At 63.0% G+C, this 19,169-nt stretch overlaps 2 protein-coding genes across 4 annotated transcripts; one reads left to right on the forward strand and one right to left on the reverse strand.

The window, feature by feature from the left end:
- Positions 1-666: 666 nt before the first annotated feature.
- On the forward strand, positions 667-3,777 carry C1QTNF5 (C1q and TNF related 5). 3 transcript variants are annotated; one of them, XM_077190038.1, is made up of 3 exons: positions 667-1,308; positions 2,285-2,513; positions 3,023-3,777. In XM_077190038.1, exons 2-3 carry the CDS (start codon positions 2,300-2,302, stop codon positions 3,538-3,540), a joined length of 732 nt encoding a protein of 243 aa, XP_077046153.1. In that variant the 5' UTR covers positions 667-1,308; positions 2,285-2,299; the 3' UTR covers positions 3,541-3,777. The 3 variants fall into 3 exon arrangements, with proteins under 3 accessions (XP_077046153.1, XP_077046152.1, XP_054503495.2); XM_077190037.1 differs by having other exon boundaries at positions 668-1,340; positions 2,294-2,513; XM_054647520.2 differs by having other exon boundaries at positions 670-1,308; positions 2,294-2,513.
- Positions 3,778-7,599: 3,822 nt separating this feature from the next.
- On the reverse strand, positions 7,600-11,211 carry RNF26 (ring finger protein 26). The gene has a single exon (XM_054647519.2). The coding sequence runs from the start codon at positions 11,112-11,114 to the stop codon at positions 9,774-9,776; it is 1,341 nt and encodes a 446-aa protein (XP_054503494.2). The 5' UTR covers positions 11,115-11,211; the 3' UTR covers positions 7,600-9,773.
- Between the last annotated feature and the right edge of the window lie 7,958 nt (positions 11,212-19,169).

The following is a 19,169-nucleotide window of genomic DNA, read 5'->3' on the forward strand; positions in this document are numbered from 1 at the left end:
GCTGGGGGCTTGCAGGCTCCCAGGGAGATGGATGGGCCTCAGAGGGGTCCACTTGGTGGCCCCATGGTGCAGGGAAGGGATCCTGTGCCATCAAGAGTGGTGGCCTTGCTGGCTGTGCTGGCTGTGCTGGCTGAAGGCCACCCTGGTGGCCACAAGCCTGGCAACACCCATGGCCACAAACCAGCGTCCAGCTGGCCAAAAACAACAATTCCTTCACACCTTGGGGGAGAGGAGAGAGGTGGCTCCCTGCCACCAGCCAGCCTGCCCGTGGGTGTCCAGGCCTGGAAGGAGCACTTGGCAACGTCCCCAGCTCCACTGCAGGCTCTGGCACGGGGAGGAGAGAGCCAGCAATGCCATCGTGTTTCCCACTGCCCTGAGCACGTGGAGAAGTCCCCAGCCTGGCTGGGGTCGCCGGGCTCAGGACCCACTTGTGCCAGCACCGCTCTGCCCCTGTGCCCAGCACGGACCTGGCGCTCCCACCCAGCCCGGGGGGTTTGAGCCCACCCAGCTCCTTCTGTCCCTGCATGTCCCAGCTGCTGCTGGGCACAGGGACGTCCCCAGCCGCAGGCCCGCCCCTGTGGCCAGCATGTGACCGTGTCCCTTGGACGCACCCGGCGCTGGAACGAGTTAAAGGCAGGCTGGGAGCGCCTCGAAAGCTTCGCCGCGCGCTCGGCGGTCCCTGGGGCCGGCCCTGCCTCCTGGCACGGGCACAGACGGCTCTGCCTGCCCTTCCACCTGCCCTGCACGCTCAGCCCAACGTGCTGGGACTGCCCAGATGGATCCTGCAGCTTCCCCTGCGTGCTCCCAGGGCTGGCACTGCTGGGCACAGTGTGTTCTGCCATGCCTTGGCCTCAGCTCTGCTGCCAGTCAGGGCACCCTCACACCCTGAGAGCTCCCTCTTCTTTCTGCCACCCCATCTCTCTCTGCCTCGCTGGATTTCCCCCCTTCAGCTTTTATCTTGTTTCCTTTCCCTCTGCTGCCTGTTTTCCTTGTTTTCCCCCCCTCCACCCGGCTGCCCAGCTGTGTCCAGCTGAGGTGGTGCCCAGCCTGTGCCTCCTCTCCCTCAGCCAGGCTGTTTGCAGCGCTCTCCCTTCCCCCTGCTTACAGCACTTCCGACATCACGGGATTATTTTTCTTTTTCCCCTTGTCTTGTAGCTTTTGGCTCCCAAGGCCCTTGATTTCCTTTGGAGTTTGGGAGGAGAGACGTGGGGAGGAGGGGGGGGGGGGAGAGGCTGCCTCTCTTAGGGCCTTCGTCAGAGCCAAGTGGCCAGGAAGAGCCTCAGCCCTTCCACAGCGGTGAGCAGCGAGGTGAGGTCCTGGACTGGAGCCGCGGGATCGCAGTGAGTGGGGACACCCAGCCGGGGGCAGCTGGGACTCCCTGCCTTCCTGCCTCCGGCGCCTGGGCGGAGGAGAGACACTTTTCTCCTCCTTTTCTCCTCCTTTTCCTCTTTGTTGCCGTCGTGGAGGGGGAAGAGAGCAGCTTTTCTGGGTCAAGGCCACGGGGATGGGGCCAGCTCTGGCCCTGGGGCTCAGCCCTCGTCGTGCTGCTGTGGGAAGGGCTGGGGGCAGCCCGGGCAGGGGGGTGGTCCCGGTAGGAGGGTGGGCCCGGGGATGCTGCAGCCGGCCGGGGGTGGAGCAGAGCCGCCGGCAGCCGGGATGGTGCCAAGGGCAGGGCCAGACACGGCCCCGCGTTCCCCGAGCTGCCGCCCCACCTCACACCCCTCCCGAGGCAAGAACCCCGCCCCAGGCACGCTCACAGCTCTCCAGATACCAGCCTTAAACCTCCCTGCCCGTTGCCCCATAGCTGGGCATCATGGGGCAGTGCCCACCCCAAAGAGCCCCCAGCCACACCCACAAAGGCTCTGCCACAGCCCTGGCCCTAAATCCACACCCCACACACGTCCTGAGCTGCCCCGGGGCTGCAGGAGGCTGTGGTGACACACGGGGGCCATGGGGAGGCTGTGGTGGCACATGGGCCATGGGGATGCTGTGGTGGCACACGTGGGGATGCTGTGGTGGCACACAGGCCACAGGGATGCTGTGGTGGCACATGTGGGGATGCTGTGGTGGCACACAGGCCACAGGGATGCTGTGGTGGGACACATGGGGATGCTGTGGCAGGTGCAGGCAGCACTGGGGCCTCGCTGAAGGGAGCAGCCCCAAAAGGTAATGGGGAAAAAGGGGGGGAATGTCCCCTGCTGACCCCCCTACATTCCCCACCAAGCAGTCCCAACCCTCCTCCCTGTGGTCCCCAGAGCTGTGATCCTTCTCTGCCCCCCTCCAGCCCCTCCAGGACAAGATGAAGCAGCTCTTCCTCCTCTTCCTCCTCGGGCTCATCAGCAGGTCCTTGCAGATCGAAGACAACAAGATCCCTGGGCTGTGCTCAGGGCAGCCGGGCATCCCAGGGACGCCGGGCCTGCACGGGGGGCAGGGTTTGCCAGGCAGAGACGGACGAGACGGCCGGGATGGAGCCATGGGCATGCCAGGGGAGAAGGGTGACATGGGCCCTCCTGGTAAGAAAGGAGAGATCCCATCTGGGGAGGGGGATTTGCCATTCCCTGCCCGTGGGGAACACCCCATGCCAGGGAGTAAGTGCTGCATGCTGGCACAAATGGCCAAATGGAGAGTGAACCCTGCAGAAGTGCCCCTGCCATGCCACCACCACCCCTTGGCCCTGCCTGTGGTGCCCCTGTGTTCTGTAAAACCAGCAGCTCCTTGTCACTGGGGAAGCTGCATTGTCCCCATCCCCAATGCCGCCCCTCTCTCCCAGCCCTGCTTTAGGAGGGACCACCATCATCCCTGCCCTGGCTCCTGGGCTGGGCTTTCCCCCCACCTCTGAGGGTTTCTCCAACGATTTGTTGATGCTGAGTTAATCAACGCACCCAGCCCTCCCCGCTCGTGCTGCTCCCCCATGCGGTGCCCTGCTGTGGCAGGGAATTGCTATAATTGGGACTGGGCAGGAGGGATGGAGGAGCTGTGCTGGTGACTCCGGGGTGACCCTGTCCCCCTCCGCCTGCCCCAGGAGTGCCGGGTCCCCGCGGGGAGGTGGGCAGCCCCGGCGTGGACGGGCTGCACGGTGAGAAGGGAGCTCAGGGCGAGTGCGCCGTTGCTCCTCGCTCCGCCTTCAGCGCCAAGCGCTCCGAGTCCCGCAGCCCTCCCCTGGCCGACCAGCCCATCCTCTTCGACGTGGTGCTCATCAACGAGCAGGGCCACTACGACCCGGCCACGGGCAAGTTCACCTGCGAGGTGCCCGGCCTCTATTACTTCGCCGTGCACGCCACCGTGTACCGCACCAGCCTGCAGTTCGACATCATCAAGAACGGCCACTCCATCGCCTCCTTCTTCCAGTACTACGGCAACTGGCCCAAGCCCGCCTCGCTCTCGGGGGGCACCCTGGTCCGCCTGGAGCCCGAGGACGAGGTGTGGGTGCAGGTGGGCGTGGGGGACTACATCGGCTTCTACGCCAGCGTCAAGACGGACAGCACCTTCACCGGCTTCCTCGTCTACTCCTACTGGCAAAACTCCGCCGTGTTCGCCTGAGCTCACCTCGGCTGCGGGTGCGGCCCTTCCCGGAGAGCGGGACCCCTGCCCTGCTCGGGGCGCAGGAACGCTCCCTGTGCCAGGGCGGGGATGGCGGAGCACCCCTGGAGCAGCGCTGGGGCAGAGCTCGCTGTTATTTCGGGCACCCCCAGGGCAGGGCAAGCCGGGCTAAGCGGCCGGGAGCCCGGCCCGGGGGTGCTGCCCCATCCCTCCCCTCAATAAAGCGCTGCTCAGCTCCGCGTGTGCCGCCTGCCTGCTGCGCCCCGAGGGCGGAGGGGGCTCCGCAGCCCTGCCCGGGGGCTCCGGGCCGGGGCCACCGTGTCGGGCTGTCCCCGCAGGGCCAGCGAGAGCCGCTAGATGGTGGCATCGGCGTCCTTGAGCGGCGAGCGCAGCGCTGTGACCGCCCCCGGCACCTCCCGAGGCTCGGGAGCACCGCCGGGGTCCCCCCGGGGACCGAGTCCCGGCGGATCGAGGGTCCCCATGCTGTCATAGGGGGAGCGGACTGCCCGGGGCGAGCAGAGCCACGGCTCCGGGGGTGGCCCTCGGTCCCCGGACGGGGCTGGCGGAGCCCCCCGCGCCCGCCCCCCGCCCCAGTGCGAAAGCGGTGACCCGCCGCTGGGAAAGGTCGCTATTTTTAGCAGGGGAATGAAGAGCTTCCTCATTCCTTGCCCAAAATAGGTCCCTGAGGGGACCAGCCGGGGAGGGGGCTCTTGGCCAGCGGCCGAACCCCTTAATGGGCTTGGGACGCTGCCCTGCCCGGCTGTAGGGCGCCAGCTGGGACCGGCCCTTCCCAGCCCAGGAACCGGGAACACAGCCGGACAGGCACCCCTGCCCTGCCCCGGATCCCCCATGTGTGCCGGATGCACCCCCAGGAGTGCAGCTGTGCCCCTCAGGATGGGCAAACCCCGTGTCCCTGCTCACCAGGGGCTGCAGCAGCTGGCACCGGCCGTGGGGACACCGTGTGCCACCCCAAAGGCACCCCCACCCTGGCACTGAGGACCACGGGCACATCACTGCAGCCTGCCCGGGCCACCCCCGGCCCGTGGGGACCTGTGGAGGTGCTGGGTGTCCCTTTTGGGGGGCAGGGGGACCCTGTTGCAGGGCAGCCCCGGGGCCGGGTTGCAGCAGAAGTCTCTGTTTGGGCTGGAGATGGCTTTTTCTGCAAGCAGAGCTGCTCGGGGGGCAAACAACGCCGCAGAGCAGATCGATGGCTATTCTGGGAGGAGGAAAGGGAATTCTCGGGACGAGGTGGGTGGGGGCTGGGAGCATTCCCTGGTCCCTGTCACCGTGTGGGGGAGAAGGCTCAGCACAGGCAGCCACAGCAGTTCCTGGGTTCTGCTGCCTTTGGGATGCTCTTGGCTGTGTGGACACTTTGTCTGGGGTCAGGGGGACCCCTGTGAGAATGTGAGGGTGTCTGCTGCTGCCTAGGGAGGATGAGGAAAAGGAAAAGGAAAAGGAAAAGGGAGCCACAGGAGACTTTGACAAGCTCCCAGTAAGCTCCAGGTGCTTTTGATGAGCTCTGCCAGCTTCCCCGAGTTAGGAGAGCTTGGAGACCCTGTCCCAGCAGAGCCCAGGGTAGGGAGGGGCCAGCAGCCCTCAGCCAAGCTGAGAGAGGAGCCTATATAAGAGCCAGGCTGAGCCCTCAGGTGCTGAGTGCAGCTTAAGAGGCAGCAGTTGGATTGTTTTGTTTCTTTTGAGGTTTTTGTGGTTGCTTTGTGGGTTTTTAGGAACAAAAATAAACGTCAGCACCTCTTTGCAGAGCAGCACTCGTGTCCTTGGCACTCCAAGGTCACCTGAGGAGGTCAGCAGGCACCAGAGATTAAAGAGATCCACTGGATCGTGTCTGAGACCCTGCAGCTGCACATGGGAATGCCCCAGTGGTGAAGGGTGGCCTGGTGGCTCCTGGCAGCAGCAGAATGGCTCCTGCTCCACCCAAAAGTTTGGTTATGGCCCAGGTTCAGAGGTCTAATCGCTGCTGAGGTGCAGGGAACGCTCTCAGGCATCTTCAGGACTGCTGAGCTGGTAAGGAGCCCCTCAACCTGGGAATGGCAGGGGAGGGACAATCCTTGCTCACGTGGGGGTGGGCTGGGCAAGAAAAGGACCAAAAAAAGGCTCAGGAGAGCAGACACGGCTCCTTCAGGGATGTCCTTGGGATAGCCCCATGTCCTGGAGAGGTGTCCAGGAGGATGAAGGGTCAGCTCCCCAAACTCAGGCCCATCCCTACGAGCAGGGGTGCGAGGTGCTGATCAAACCCCGCCATGGGCTGCTCAGAGAGGCAGGGGAGCCTCCCCCCATGGAGACATTGGGAACCCTGCTGTCCCCAGACCCGAGCACGCTGCTCTGGGCTGGTGTCCCCAGCAACCTCAGCCCCTCCGGGGTCGCTGCTGAGCCCGGGCAGCTGCTGGGGCTCCCTGTGCTGGATCAATAATGAGAGCCCAGGCTGGTTCCCGCAGCATCCCAAAGGCTCCCCGCGGTTCTGCCGCTGATCCTCACCTGCTCCCTCCCTGCCGCCCGGGTATCATCCCCGCTCCCGCTGTGCCCATCTGCGCTCCCGGCTGTGCGTCCCCTCCCTGCTGGCAGGGGACCGTGCCTCCTGTCCCCAGGCTGTGCCGAGCCGCTCGTTAGGGACGGGGAGCCGCAGCTGGGCTGACAAAGGGATTTCCCAGCGCCTGGGGGCTCCTGCTTTCAGCGGGCTGCCAGAGCCGACCACCCCAGCGCTCCTAAACCGGGCTCACCCGGCAGCAGCACGCTCCTCCCTCCTTGGGGAAGGGTCTGGGCGCTTTGATGAGCTGAGAGCAGCCTGCTGGGCTGTGTGGGACCTCCCAAGCATGTTCAGGAGCAGGGAATACCCCGAGGACTCCAAATCTTCTGTCCCGGAGTGGCCCAGACCCGAAGTGCCAGGGCAGGCAGGGCTCACGGAGCTGGTCCCTTAGCACGGAGCCGGTTGCATTTTCCTCCTGCAATCGCTGGCTGTTGGAGCAGAGATTGAGCCAAGCGTGTGCAGGACGGCTCCCGGGGGAGGGCTGTGTCCTGCACATCCTGTCCTCGCTGGGAAAGCTGGGCTGCAGTGGCCCGAGGTGGCCGAGCACCCTCCCCATCCCCTGCCGGGGCTGCCGGGCTGGGAGAGCTGCCTGGGCAGGGCAGGGCAGACATTCCCCTGCTGATCCCACCTTCCTGCCCCCTCTGCAGCCTCCCCAGGGGCCCAGCCAGCCTCGGGTCACACCCTAGGAGCACGAGAAGTGCCTCAGTTTCCCACTTATCAGGCATCTGCCAGCACTGCCCTCCTCCCTGTGCCTGAGCAGATACCTGCCTCTTTCTGGCCTCCCCTCTCTTGCTTTCCATCCTGATTGAAATGAGCCACTGATTGAAATGAGCCATCCTGATTGAAATGCCCTGCCAGGGCAGGGCAAGCAGGACTCCTGGAGTCTCTGCCCATCAGGGTCCTGACCCATTTTTCCAAACAATTTATGAGGATGCTGGGGAAGCAGAGAGTGCTTAAAAGCACAAAGCAACCTGCCAGGAGCTCAGATCCGAGCCAGGGAGCAGCTCCTTGTGCAGCAAATGCATCTGCTCAGGGTAACCCTGAGCCTGTCACAGCCTTTCTGCAAGGCAAGACCCAGCCCCGTGCTGCCTCCATCCCTGGGACAGTCTGAGGCCTCAGAAATGCGCAGGAACAGGAAGGAACAGGTCCCAGCACGTTCCTGCCAGCCTGGAACACACTGGGAGCCCCCAGCCCCTCCTCCCTGGCCCCTGGTGTGCTGTATCCACAACCATCTCCTCTCAGCTGGGCTGGCAGAGCAGGAGCTGGGGGCTGCCAGCTCTGAGAAGCCCACCCAGAGTGGGTTTGGGTGTGAATTCATCTCCTGGGTGCTGGATTTTCCCCGGCTCCAGGGTATCCCACAGCACTGCTTTTCTGGGGGCAAACACCCCCGAGCCTGCAGGTGATGTTGACCCTTTGAGGGGAGTGATGGGCTTTGCATGGAGCCCAGGGGTGAATGTAGGAGACACAAACACACATTCCCCCAAAAAACCCTTCCCAAGAACGAGGCAGAGCCCAGCTTTTGGTAAAGGAGATTTTAATCTGCTCAGTATCTAGTCCATAGTGCAAAGAGTTAAACTTAAGGCAAAGCCTTCTCTTATAAACAGCAAACAGGCCCTAAACAAACAAGCGTGACTGCTATAATAATAATAATATAAAAAAAAAGGGGTTAAGGGAACAAACTGCACTTCTGGGGAGGTGTCCTTTCCCCCCAGCCTGTAACCCACGTAGGGAACCTTGCACCCTCTGATCCATGAGCTGGTCCCAAGGGAATGCTGCTGCCTGTGGAGCAGGGCCACAATCCCACCCCTGAGTGACTCCAGCTGCAGCTCCCTGGCTCCCCTGCAAGTGCCTGGGACATGGCAGAGCCTGGGTTCACACTCCTCTGGTGAGGGTTTGGCTGCCCCCAAGTGTTGGTGGCTGGAGAGAGGCAGCTGAATGAGGGAGGTGTGTGGGGAGGCACAGGGACAAGAGCTTGAGCAATGGGGAGCTTTGCATCTCGTTGGAGTGGAGTGGAAGCAGCTGAGAGCCCTTCTAACACCCAGTAGTGCTCAGGAGCCTGGCTGGGCCAGGAATCCTTCCAGCTCCCAGGAAATGTGGGAGCAAGCAGCCCTGGCAGTGCCTTTCTGAGCAAAGCCACTCAACAAGAGCATAGTTCCTTGCTAGAGCTCAGCTTTGCAGCTCAGAGGCATCTCCCAGCACGGCCTGGCCTCTCTGCTGCCTCTGTTTTGGCTTAAATTGCTAATCAAGAAGGAAAATAGAAGGAGAAGCATGCCAGCTGCCCTCAGGCTCTTGGCTTGCAGTCCAGAGTCAAGACTCTCTCCGGTCTGGCTCCAGCCAAAATTGGCTGTGGCGTGTGGCTGACCTCAGGCAAGCAGCTGGAGAAGGAAAAGCTTTTTAGTGCAAGGCCCTCTTGCAGCCCAGCAATTTCTTGGAATGGTGCTGGGTGCCCAAGCTGGGATGAGCCATCTCAGGCCTGCCCCAGCCAGGATGGGATGGACACCTTGGGCTCCAGGGGACACTTCTGAATGGAAGTAACGACATTGGTGACAAACAACAAGACAAAACAAAGGTACAGCCCTGCCCTAATCCCAGATATCCATGGTCCTGGTACTGCTCCACGCACACAACTGCAGATCCACAGCATGGATGTGCAGAAACTGTGCCTGGAGCTGGAATGTCTGTGAGCTCCCAAGAGCTTTGGGGTGCTCCCTCTTCTCCTAAAGAATTCCTCCCTCTAACCAGCCCGGCCTGGGAAGGAGCCAGCAAGCTCTGGAGTGACCCTCCCTGCTCCATGGCACTCTTAGCCTGCAAATGTGTGGGTTTTGGAGAGGATTCTCCAGCCTTGGCTCAAATCTGGGCTGCTGCTGCTGCTGCCAGGGCTGGGAGCACTGCCTGGGGGGCCACTCCTCAGTTCCCCAAGCAGCAGCAGCAGCCCTGCAGGAGGAGTGATCCCTGCAGCCTCCCCGTGCAGGTAACCTGATGTGTGCTTGCTAGTCTTGCATAGGTGATGCATGGAAGCAGCAGCAGCAGCACTGAGCTCTGCAGGGAGCCCGGGTCCATCACAGCTCCACGCTGTCCTGGCAAGAGAGATCCCTCAAAAAGCAAAGCCCTGGGGTGATGAAGTACCCCAAAATCCCTGTTCTCCAGCTGAGAGCCAGGCTCAGCAAACACTAAAAAACTCGAGTGTGCTCCTGGCTCTCCCTGGGCCTTGCAAGCAGGGCACTCCTCCCTTTTCCCATGGAGCTCCTCCAGGCCTGGATGCAGCCTGCCAGGTAATTTTCTAGTGAGACCTTGGGAAAAAAATCTCCCTTGCCTTGCACCAGCCCCTGTGATTGCCAGGAGGGCACAGCCTGTAACCTTCCATCAGCTTTGGCTAGGAGGGACCAGAGCATTTTCCTGCGCTCTGCTTTGGATCTCAGGCTGCAGGCTCGAGGCAACAGGCCCTGAAACAGCAAAAGTTGTCAACAAAAAACCAGGTAACTCTTCCAGCCCGCTGCAGAGATCAGTATTGTGCTTGCTAGCAAGAGCTACAACCTAGTTAGGCAGCAAATGTGACCAGCAGACACCCCACAGCGTGCTGCCCTTCCAGCACCATCCACAGTTCTTTGGAAGCTGCTCAAGGCAGCCCTGGGAAGTGCACACAGGGGTGTCCTTGACCTCCTGGGAAAAACAGCCCAAGCCCCCCCTGGGCTCACAGGTAGACGTTGAGGGTCTGCAGGATGACCTGGCGGCACAGGGGGCAGTTGCGCTGGTAGATGTCCTGCTGCAGGAGCACCTCTGTGCACTCCTGGCACAGGCACAGGTGCCTGCAGGGCAGCAGCAGGACTGTCTTGGTCTGGTCCTGGCAGATGACACATTTCTTACGCTCCTCTTGTTCTTTCAGCAGCACCCAGGGGTCGTCGTCCGGGGCTCCTTCGGCGTTCAGCCGCTGCTTCCTCGGGGATTTCCACCAGGACGTGCTTGGCTCCTCCCTGGGTGTCTGGGGACGCTGCCCTGCCCCAGCACGGCTCAGAGCAGGCCTTGGCTGCGGCCCCTGCTCTGCATCCAGCTGCTCCTCCAGCCCGGCCAGCAGCTGGCCCAGGGTCACCCTGTCGGCGGCCGGGGCTCTGGGGGCACCCACGGCGCGTCGCTGGTCGCTGCCCTGGTTCACCATCCTCCCTCCCTGGCTCCAGTTGGTCACCTGCTGGATCCAGTCCACCAGCCTGCGCCAGGGCTGGGAGGTGACGGCCACTCCCAGGGTGAGCACGGCCACCTGGTAGAGCCGCCAGACGTCCCTGTGCAGGCGGCGCAGGGAGGGCAGCGTGTGCAGGTAGCCCAGCAGGTATCCCGTCAGCGTCCACAGCAGCCCGGGGTTGAAGGCGAAGGCGCTGACCAGCACGATGAGCAGCAGCAAGCCCAGGCCGTAGACGTTGACGAAGAAGACGCTGATGAAGAGCTCGGTGGCGGAGCAGAGCAGCTCGAAGGCCATCTGGCAGGGCGACCACAGCAGGATGGACACGGCGATGGCTCCGCTGGACACGTGCGCCAGGAAGGCGGCCAGCAGCTCGGCCAGCCTAACCACGGGCCCGGCCAGCGAGTCCCAGAGGGCGGCGAGCAGCGTGAAGAGGTTCTGCGTGCCGATGAGACACACGTTCACCAGGCTGTTGGCCAGGTACATCAGCAGGCTGGAGCCGATGGCCAGCGCCTCGCACAGCTGCCGGCCCAGCGCCTGCCCGCAGCCCAGCACGGCGCCCAGCCCGCGCTGCGCCAGCTCCCGGCCCCGCAGCGCCAGGTGAGACGCCAGGTGAGACACCAGGTGCCCGGCCGCCCGCATGCCCTCCATGGCCCCGTAACAGCCGCGCACCAGCACCAGCGCATCCCAGCACGCCACCGCCGCGGCGGCCGCGGCCGCGGGCAGGCTGGAGGCCGCGGCCAGCAGCCACAGCAGCGCGGACACCAGCGAGGACACCAGGAAGAAGTTGAGGTCGAGCACCAGCAGCAGCAGGTCGAGCAGCAGGCGCAGCCCGCGGAGCAGCGCGAACAGCACGTCCATGGTCCCCGCGGGGCCGTACGGCAGCTCAGCCGCGGGACCCCTCCGCCATGGGCGCAGCCATCTTGGCACCCGCCGCCGTGCGCCCCGTGGCCAATCAGCGGCGGGGGCTCCGCCCGGACTCGCTGCTCATTGGTCGATTCGCAGGATGCGGCGGGGGCGCGGCGGGGGCGCGGCTTCCAGCAGAGGCCACGCCCACTGCGGTGATTTAAAGGGCCAGCAGCGCCCGTTAGCCCGGAGCGTTCACCGCGAGCCACATCGGTTTTTGCAGCGTTTTAACTGCGGAATGAACACTGTCCATGCAATTCCTGATCTCTTTGTGAATCTGCCCGACTACTTCATAAAGAGGAAAAGCTCATGGCACAGGGACGCTTTCCAATATTCAGGATTGATCCAAGCCCAATCCAACCTGGCCTTGGACACTCCCAGGGATGGGGCAACCACAGCTTCCGTGAGCAACCTGTGCCAGTACATAAAGAGGAAAAGCTCATAGCACACGGATACTTTCCAATACCCCAGACTGATCCAAGCTCAGTCCAACCTGGCCTTGGACACTTCTAGGGATGGGGCAGTCGCAGCTTCCCTGGGCAAACTCTACCAGGGCCTCCCACCCTCACAGGGAGGAATTTCTTCCCAATATCCCACGTAACCCTGCCCCCTGTTAGTGGGAAGCTGTTCCCCCTTGTCCCACCACTCCCAGAGGAGGGCACAGGGATGCTCAGGAGATGCAGCAGCTCTGCTCTGGAGACAGGCTGGGAGAGCTGGTGGTGTCCAGCTTGGGGAAGAGAAGGAGCAGGAGACCTTGGAGCCCCTTCCAGTGCCTGGAGAAGGAGTTTGCACAAGGGATGGAGTGATGGGATGGGGTTCAGGAGCCAGGACAGAGCAGGCACAGTGCAGGGATGGGCAGGGTTTGATATCAGCCCCCAAAGCTGGTTCCAAACAGCACAGGGGGATCCCACCACCCGCAGTGGCCATGCATGAGTGGGGTTTGTGCCAGCCTGAGCCCTGGCACAGGGAAGCTCTGCACTTGCCAGCAGGATCCCCTGGGCCTGTTTGGGACAGAGTCAGCCCAGGGTCACCCGGCCAAGCAGTTTCCTGCAGGAGGTTTGAACATAAAGCCATGGCCATGGCTCACACCAAGGTTACAGCCCTGGAGCAGGTCCTGCCCTCCCTGCTGGACCCCAGCCAGGGCGTGGGGCTGTCAAAGCCTTGGCTCTGCCGTGCCCCAGGGGACGGTCCAGCCCTGCTGCCCTGAAGGCGATGACAAGTTCAGGAAAATGCAGCCCTGAAGCCCAAGGCTTTTTAAGGAAGGAGAGGGCGAGTGCAGTGCCTGATGACCCACGGGAAAGCCGTGTGCAGCCCAGGAGGCTCCGGCCAGCGCGGGGCCGAGGGGGGAAGCACCACAGCCCAGGCAGCGAGGCACCAGCCCCGAGGGAGCCGGGGCCACCTTCCTGCAGGTGGCTCCCTGAGCAGGGCGGGGGCTGGTGTCTGTCTGTCCGTGCCCGGGCTCTGTCGTGCTGTCTGGCGCTGTGGCTCCGAGGCAGCGCTGCTGCATCCCCAGGGAGCGCACGCCAGTGACGGAGTCAGGATGCTTTCAGCATTTATGGTAATGTTTGGGTTTCTCATCGCTTTCCCAAACAGGAGAAGGGAAAAGAGAGCCGAGCCAAGGGCTGGGCGTGCTCCGCTCATTCCCTGCCCCCGGCTGTGCACCTGCCTCGCCCTCCCCGCTCCCGGTGCCCGCCCGTGCCCTGCCGTGCCCGGGGCACCCTGGTGGGCTCCCACCGCCGGGCCGGGGGGCAGCGGCTGCAGCGTTCAGGGCTCGTGGCTCCACGGCAGGGCTGCTCCGTGCTCCGTGGGATGCAGGGGAGCTCTGCCCGCTCTCATTCCGGTGGGATGTCCAGCCCCAGGGCGTCCCGACCTGCAGGAGAGAGGCACAGGGGGCTGGGACAGTGATTCGGCTGGAGCAGAGAGGGGAAACCTTTGGATGGAAACCCTTCCCGGGGCTCCGCGGGGACACAGAGCTGCCCACCGAGGTGCCTGGCAGCCAGGCTGGGGCGGGACCCCTCCTCACAAGGACAGTCCCCGGCTCTTGATGCACTCGCTGGAGTCTGGGGTGTTATAAAATTGACTCAAAACGAGTAATTTCCAATCAAAGAATTTATTAATTATTGAAGCAGTTATACTACGTAAGCAAAGGCTCAGCGCTGGGCGACAGGGGAGTCTCCGCTCCACCTACTGCCGCCCCAACTAGTTTCTGATTCAGTCCTTTTATCCTCTCCATCCTTCAGGAGTCCATGTTATCTCAGAGTTCTCTGCGCCTGCGCTGGTTGTTGCTAGAGGGTCATCCTTCTGTCTCCTGGTGGTCGGTGATAAAAGGCTGCGGAGTCTTCCTCAGCTGCGTCTTCTTCACCCTATGTCTTTATTTGGTGACTTCTCCGTGGAAAATTACCAAAATCTTATGATTAACGCAATATGTGCCCTATCAAGTTTAAGCAAGCAAATATCCTGCCTTGCAGACTGTTTATTTGCCCCTGCCCCTTCCCCAGCCTTTCCCTGGTCGTTATTTCTGTGAGTTATCTGCTTGTACCATTTGCTGGGTGGGACTATGTGTGGGCTCCTGCAACCCCTTCCCTGGTATCCTTGTAGCTCATATGTCATGAAGTAGTACAGAAATAGTCAGCAGACAACTCTTGTAACACACTGGTCTCTTTTTCGTGACGAACAAAATGTAATCCCTCATCTCATGGGGTGCACTCCCAGCTGTGGAGCTGTGGCAGCACACGGGGTGTACCCCCCTTGTGAGCCTCCTCCCCTCCTCATCCTCACTGGGCACAGACTCTGCTGCCATCGGGGACCCCCCGAGGCCGCCCTGAGGGCGCAGAGCCCGGCACGAGTGCGGCTCCCGCAGCCCTGCCCTGCCGGGAGCCCCGGGGCAGCGCAGCGCCGGCGGGGCTGGCACCGAGCCCGGCCCCGGGGCTGCTGCATCACGGCTCCATCACCGAGCTGAGCTCACCCCGCATTCCAGAAAAACTGCAGCCAGGGGACGCCAGGGCTGCCTCAGCCCTCACCCCGAGCCCTTCTGGATTTATCTGGAAGCAGAGGGAGGCAGGGACCAGCTCCAGGGCTGCGTGTCCCAGGAGCGAGGGATTCTCTGGAGCCCAGCGTGCCTGGGGGGGTTCCCCAGCCCCAGCATCTTGTCCTGCCTCCCTTGATCCTTGGGCACATCCCCAGGGGACTTATGGAGTGTGGGTCCTGCTGGCATCACTCCAGTGCTCCCAGTGCGCTCCCAGTGCTCCCAGTGTGCTCCCAACACTCCCAGTGTGCTCCCAGTGTGCTCCCAGTGCGCTCCCAGTGCTCCCAGTGTGCTCCCAATGCTCCCAGTGTGCTCCCAACGCTCCCAGTGTGCTCCCAATGCTCCCAGTGTGCTCCCAGAGCTCTTAGTGTGTTCCCAGTGTGCTCCCGGTGTTCCCAGTGTGCTCCCAGCGCTCCCAGTGTTTCTAGTGTGCTTCTAGCACTCCCAGTGCTCCCAGTGTGCTCCCAGTAAGCTCCCAGCTGCCTGAGCAGCGGGCACCATGCCCAGGGTGCCCTCCCCTGCAGACGCAGGGCGAGTGGCAGCCCCGAGAGCCAGGCCAGGCTGCACAGTCCTGCGGGCCCTGCCTCAGCCCGGGTGCCCCCAGGCCAGCCCTGCCCAGCGCTCGGCAGCCCCGAGCTCGCTGGCCAGGCGGGAACAATGGCTCATAATGGCTCATTGCGCTGCATCCGCTGCGGAAAATCCCCCGGCCCCCCTCGGGCTGCGCTCCAGGACGCTGTGCCTCGCTCTTCCTCTGGCCTTGGAGGGGCAGCTGAAGGATCCCCCACACCCTGCGGGCAGGGAACACCCCGAGGCTGCTGGGGAGAGCCCTCAGGAAGGACCTGGAGCTGCAGGGAGCCCAGCCCTGTCCCCAGCAGCCACAACCTTCCCTCATATTGCTCACCCTGCAGCACTGAGCAGGAGCACGAGGGCTGCTCGCCGCGTTTCTGGAGGGCTCTGTGTCTCCCCACGACAGGAGCTGGGATGTCTATCTCCTCCTGGAGCCTGGCCAGACAGCCCTGGGAAAGACAAGTCCTCTTCCATGGGAAAGTCGTGCAAGAAGGAATTCCTCTCTGGCCAGCCCAGCCCCACCGTTCCCCAGGGCCCTGGTGGGACTGTGCCCTGCTTGCTGCCTTGTCCCAATCAGTCCCCAGTTTACCCCCACCCCTCTCCACAGGGAACCTTCCCAAAGTCCTCCAAAGGGATCCCCTGCAAGAAGGGCTCCCCCAAAGCTGGGCCTTTAGCCCAGGGCCAATCTCTCATTAGGTTTTCTCACAAATGATCCTAATGAAGCATCCCGGGGGAGCCCTGCAGACACAGCCAGGAGGAAGAGATGCCTGCAGGCAAGCCCAGGGACTGATGCTGCATCCCCATCCCAGCTTCTCCTCCCTTCCTTGGCAGCAGGGAGCCGGAAAAGCCAGGTGAGAGGGCAGGGCTGCTCCTCCTGCCTGCTCCCCTGGGCAGCCACGGTGTTGGCAAGCGCTGGATGAGTGTGGCCAGGACCCCTCATTGTCCCCTGGGCAGCCCAGCCTGAGCCATCATCTGCCCCATTGTGTGGGCAGTGCCCAGCCCTGGACCCATCTCTACCCCATTGTGTGGGCAGCCCTGGACCCATCTCTGCCCCATTGTGTGGGTGAGTGCCCAGCCCTGGACCCATCTCTGCCCCATTGTGTGGGTGAGTGCCCAGCCCTAGACCCATCTCTACCCCATTGTGTGGGTGAGTGCCCAGCTCTGGACCCATCTCTGCCCCATTGTGTGGGCAGCCCTGGACCCATCTCTACCCCATTGTGTGGGTGAGTGCCCAGCTCTGAACCCATCTCTGCCCCATTGTGTGGGTGAGTGCCCAGCTCTGGACCCATCTCTGCCCCATTGTGTGGTTGAGTGCCCAGCTCTGGGCCCATCTCTGCCCCATTGTGTGGGTGAGTGCCCAGCCCTGTCCCGCCGGCGCCGGCACAATGGGGCCATTTTCCGGCCGGTGTGGAAGTGCTCCCAAGGAAAAGCACGGTTTATAAACAGCTCCTGGCTTCCCCCGGCCGCCCCATCAGCGCCCATCCCCACATCCTGCCCTCACTCCGTGCTGCAGCGCTCCCAGGCTGGGACACGGACGTGACCAGCCCGTGTGTGAGCCGGGGCAGGACGTGGCTGTCACACCCTGTCCCAGGGCTGCACCTGCTCCGGGCCCTGGGGCTCCTGCAGCCCCAGGATGTCCAGTGACAGCCCTGGGCACAGGGCTCCCTCTCCACATGCCTTCCTTGGCAGTGGCTCTCAGCTGGATAAGGTTCTCCCTCTCTCTCCAGCTGTCCTTGTCCATCCACCCTGCACGCAGCTCCCGAGGCAGGGAGCAAGGGAAGCTCCAGAGCCCTGTCTGCCACCCCTGTGAGCCACAGACCAGCCCTCAAAGGCAGTCCTGGAGCCCTGGGGTGCTGCTCGTGTCCTCTGCCGGCAGCAGCACCATCACCAGGGCAGGATGCTGAGCTCTCTCTGCACTGGGCTGGGCGACCCTTGCCAGCTCAGCTCCTTTTTGGGGCTTTGCCACCGCTCTGCATCCGCTGAGCCCCGGCCACCCCCGCACAGCTGCTCCAAAAATTGCTCTCCTCTGTGACAGACATCCAGATGTCACCTTCCTTTCCCCCCCCCACCTTCCTTCCCCCTTCCGCTCCTGTCCTTCCTTTCTCCACCCTCCCGGCTCCTCCAGGCTCCCGCTCGGCCCCTCCTGAACAAAGGCCCCGTAGCCATGGTTAATAATCCCCTCAGAAAGGCCCTGCACAAGAGCAGAGGAAGGAGAGAGGAGACACAAAGGAGCCACTGGGAGCCAAGCCAAGGAGGAAGGGGGCTGGAAGGAGGCGTTTTCCTCCAGCTGAGGAGGACATGGAACTCCAAGAGGGCTCCCAGAGGTTAACAGAGACAGGGCAGGGGTACCCCAAAGTGACCTCACGGCACCCAGGGAGCAGAGAACCAAAGGCTGGGCAGCCCAGGAGGGTTCCTGTACTCACCCCAGAGTGCAAAGCCCTGTGCAAGCCCCAGAGCCCCCCAAAATGCAGCAGCAGGGACTGGCAGGAGGTGCCCCAAGGGTGAGGGGAGCAGAGGCAGGGGAGCAGCTGGAGCTCCTGGGCAGTGTGGGAACGCTTGGAGCTGGCCTGAATCCCCTCCCTTCCCCGGGGACAGGGCCCCTGGCGGCCCTGACAGTGTTGTGTGAAGAGGTGCAGGCCTGGCTGGACACAGCCAGAGGCTTCCACTCTGCACAGCCGCCCTGCATCCACCCCAGAGACCTGCAGGGAGCTGGGCCAGCCCCCAGCCCATGGGCACCAGAGCCAGCCCCCAGCCCATGGGCACCAGGGCCAGGTCATGGGCACCAGGGCCACCCTCCCTCAGGGGCATTCCCAGGAGGAATTCTGTGCCTCAGGGGAAGCTGCAGCCCAGCCCTGGAGAGGCTCAGGGACATTCCCAAGAGGAATTCTGTGCCTCAGGGGAAGCTGACACCAGGGCCAGCCCCCAGCACATGGGCACCAGAGCTGGGCCAGCCCCCAGCCCATGGGCATTGCTGAGGGTTCACTGGGGGCAGCTGGCACAGAGCACCCCAAGCACCCCCCAGAGCCCACGCCAGCCTCTCTGGGCTTGGCTGCAGGGCCCAGGGAAGGCACAGGGCCCCCGTCCCACCTGGGACACACGAGCTGCCTGTCAGGACAGGCACAGGCACAGCCCACGCTGAGCCAGCTCCCTCTGGCAGCATCCCAAGGTCCCCACATCAGCAGGGATCCATCTGGGAGTGCAGGAAAAGGTGGAAGAGCTGTGGTGTGTGCTGGGATGCACAGCCCCAGGCCTGGCTTCTGTGCTGGCCATGGCTCCCCTCTGGCTGCAGAGAGCCAGGCCCAGCAGGAGCCAGAGGAGGGAGGTAAATGCAATTGCACACTTGCAGATCATTCCCGCAGCCTGCGATGCTCAGATAAGGCCGGGAAATCAGCCCTGCCCTGGGCAGGGTCCTGTGCATCCCAGATTTCCAGCAGCTGTGCTAGGGACTGGCAAAGCCTCACCTCTGCCAGGGGCAGAACTGCCTGCCCAGGCACAGCCTCATCTGAGAGGTGGCAGGAGGGATGGAGCAGGAGAGTGCCAGGAGCTGTGGGGGCCCAGGCACCAAAATCCCTCCAGTGCCAGAGGGTTGGAGCTCTGGGAGCTGCTCTGTGCCTCAGGTGGGGCCAGAGCTCTGCTCCCTGGCTTCCCCACCCCAGCTGTGTGCGTGGGGTGTGACACAGGAGCCTCATCCACGGTGTGTGTGCATGGCTGTGAGCGGGGACTGCAGCCAAATCCATTAAGGCAGCAGATAAACAAGGAGGCGTGAGATCAGGCAGCAGGGAGGGAAGATGAAGGTGGCCAGCCTGCCCCGCTCCCCACGCAGTCCCCGAGCCCGCCGGGTGCCACACACAGCGTGGCAGGGCGATTTCATGCCATCTGTTCATGCCTTGATTTCCAATCCTGCCCCTCTTCCCCAGAATTATTCATTTATTTGGGGGAAAAAGCACAAGTTTTCTTCAAAGTGAAGCAGGCTGCGGCCCGAGCAGCTGGAGGCAGAGCCGTGCAGTGAGAGCAGGGGCTGCCTGAGGGTGGCATGCTCCCCAGCCTGTTTTCCCCAGGGAGTGGCAGTGCCCTTTCCAACTGCTGGGAATTTTCTGCAGAGGTTTTCTTAGCAACGTTCTGCTTTATTTTTAACACGGAATAAAAGTTAGCCCCAGAACAAAATGCACCAGGGGCGTGTCAGCCGAGCTCTCCCGCTTTGTTTGTTTGACTTCGGTGGATGCTTTCCCGTGGGCCTCCTTCCTTCTCAGGGTGGCATTTGAGGGGTGTTTTGTGCCAAGTGGAAAATCCCTTTCCCTGCTCCAAGGAGAGCAGAGCCTGAGGCTCCTCCAGTGCTGCATCCTACCCTTTGGAGGGAGGGGCAGAGTGAGAACATTGCCAGGGAGTCCCTGAGCCCGGGGTACCCACTCAGGGCGGAT

The sequence above is a fragment of the Agelaius phoeniceus genome, chromosome 23 (genome assembly GCF_051311805.1).
Source record: "Agelaius phoeniceus isolate bAgePho1 chromosome 23, bAgePho1.hap1, whole genome shotgun sequence".
Classification (NCBI taxonomy): Eukaryota; Metazoa; Chordata; class Aves; order Passeriformes; family Icteridae; genus Agelaius; species Agelaius phoeniceus.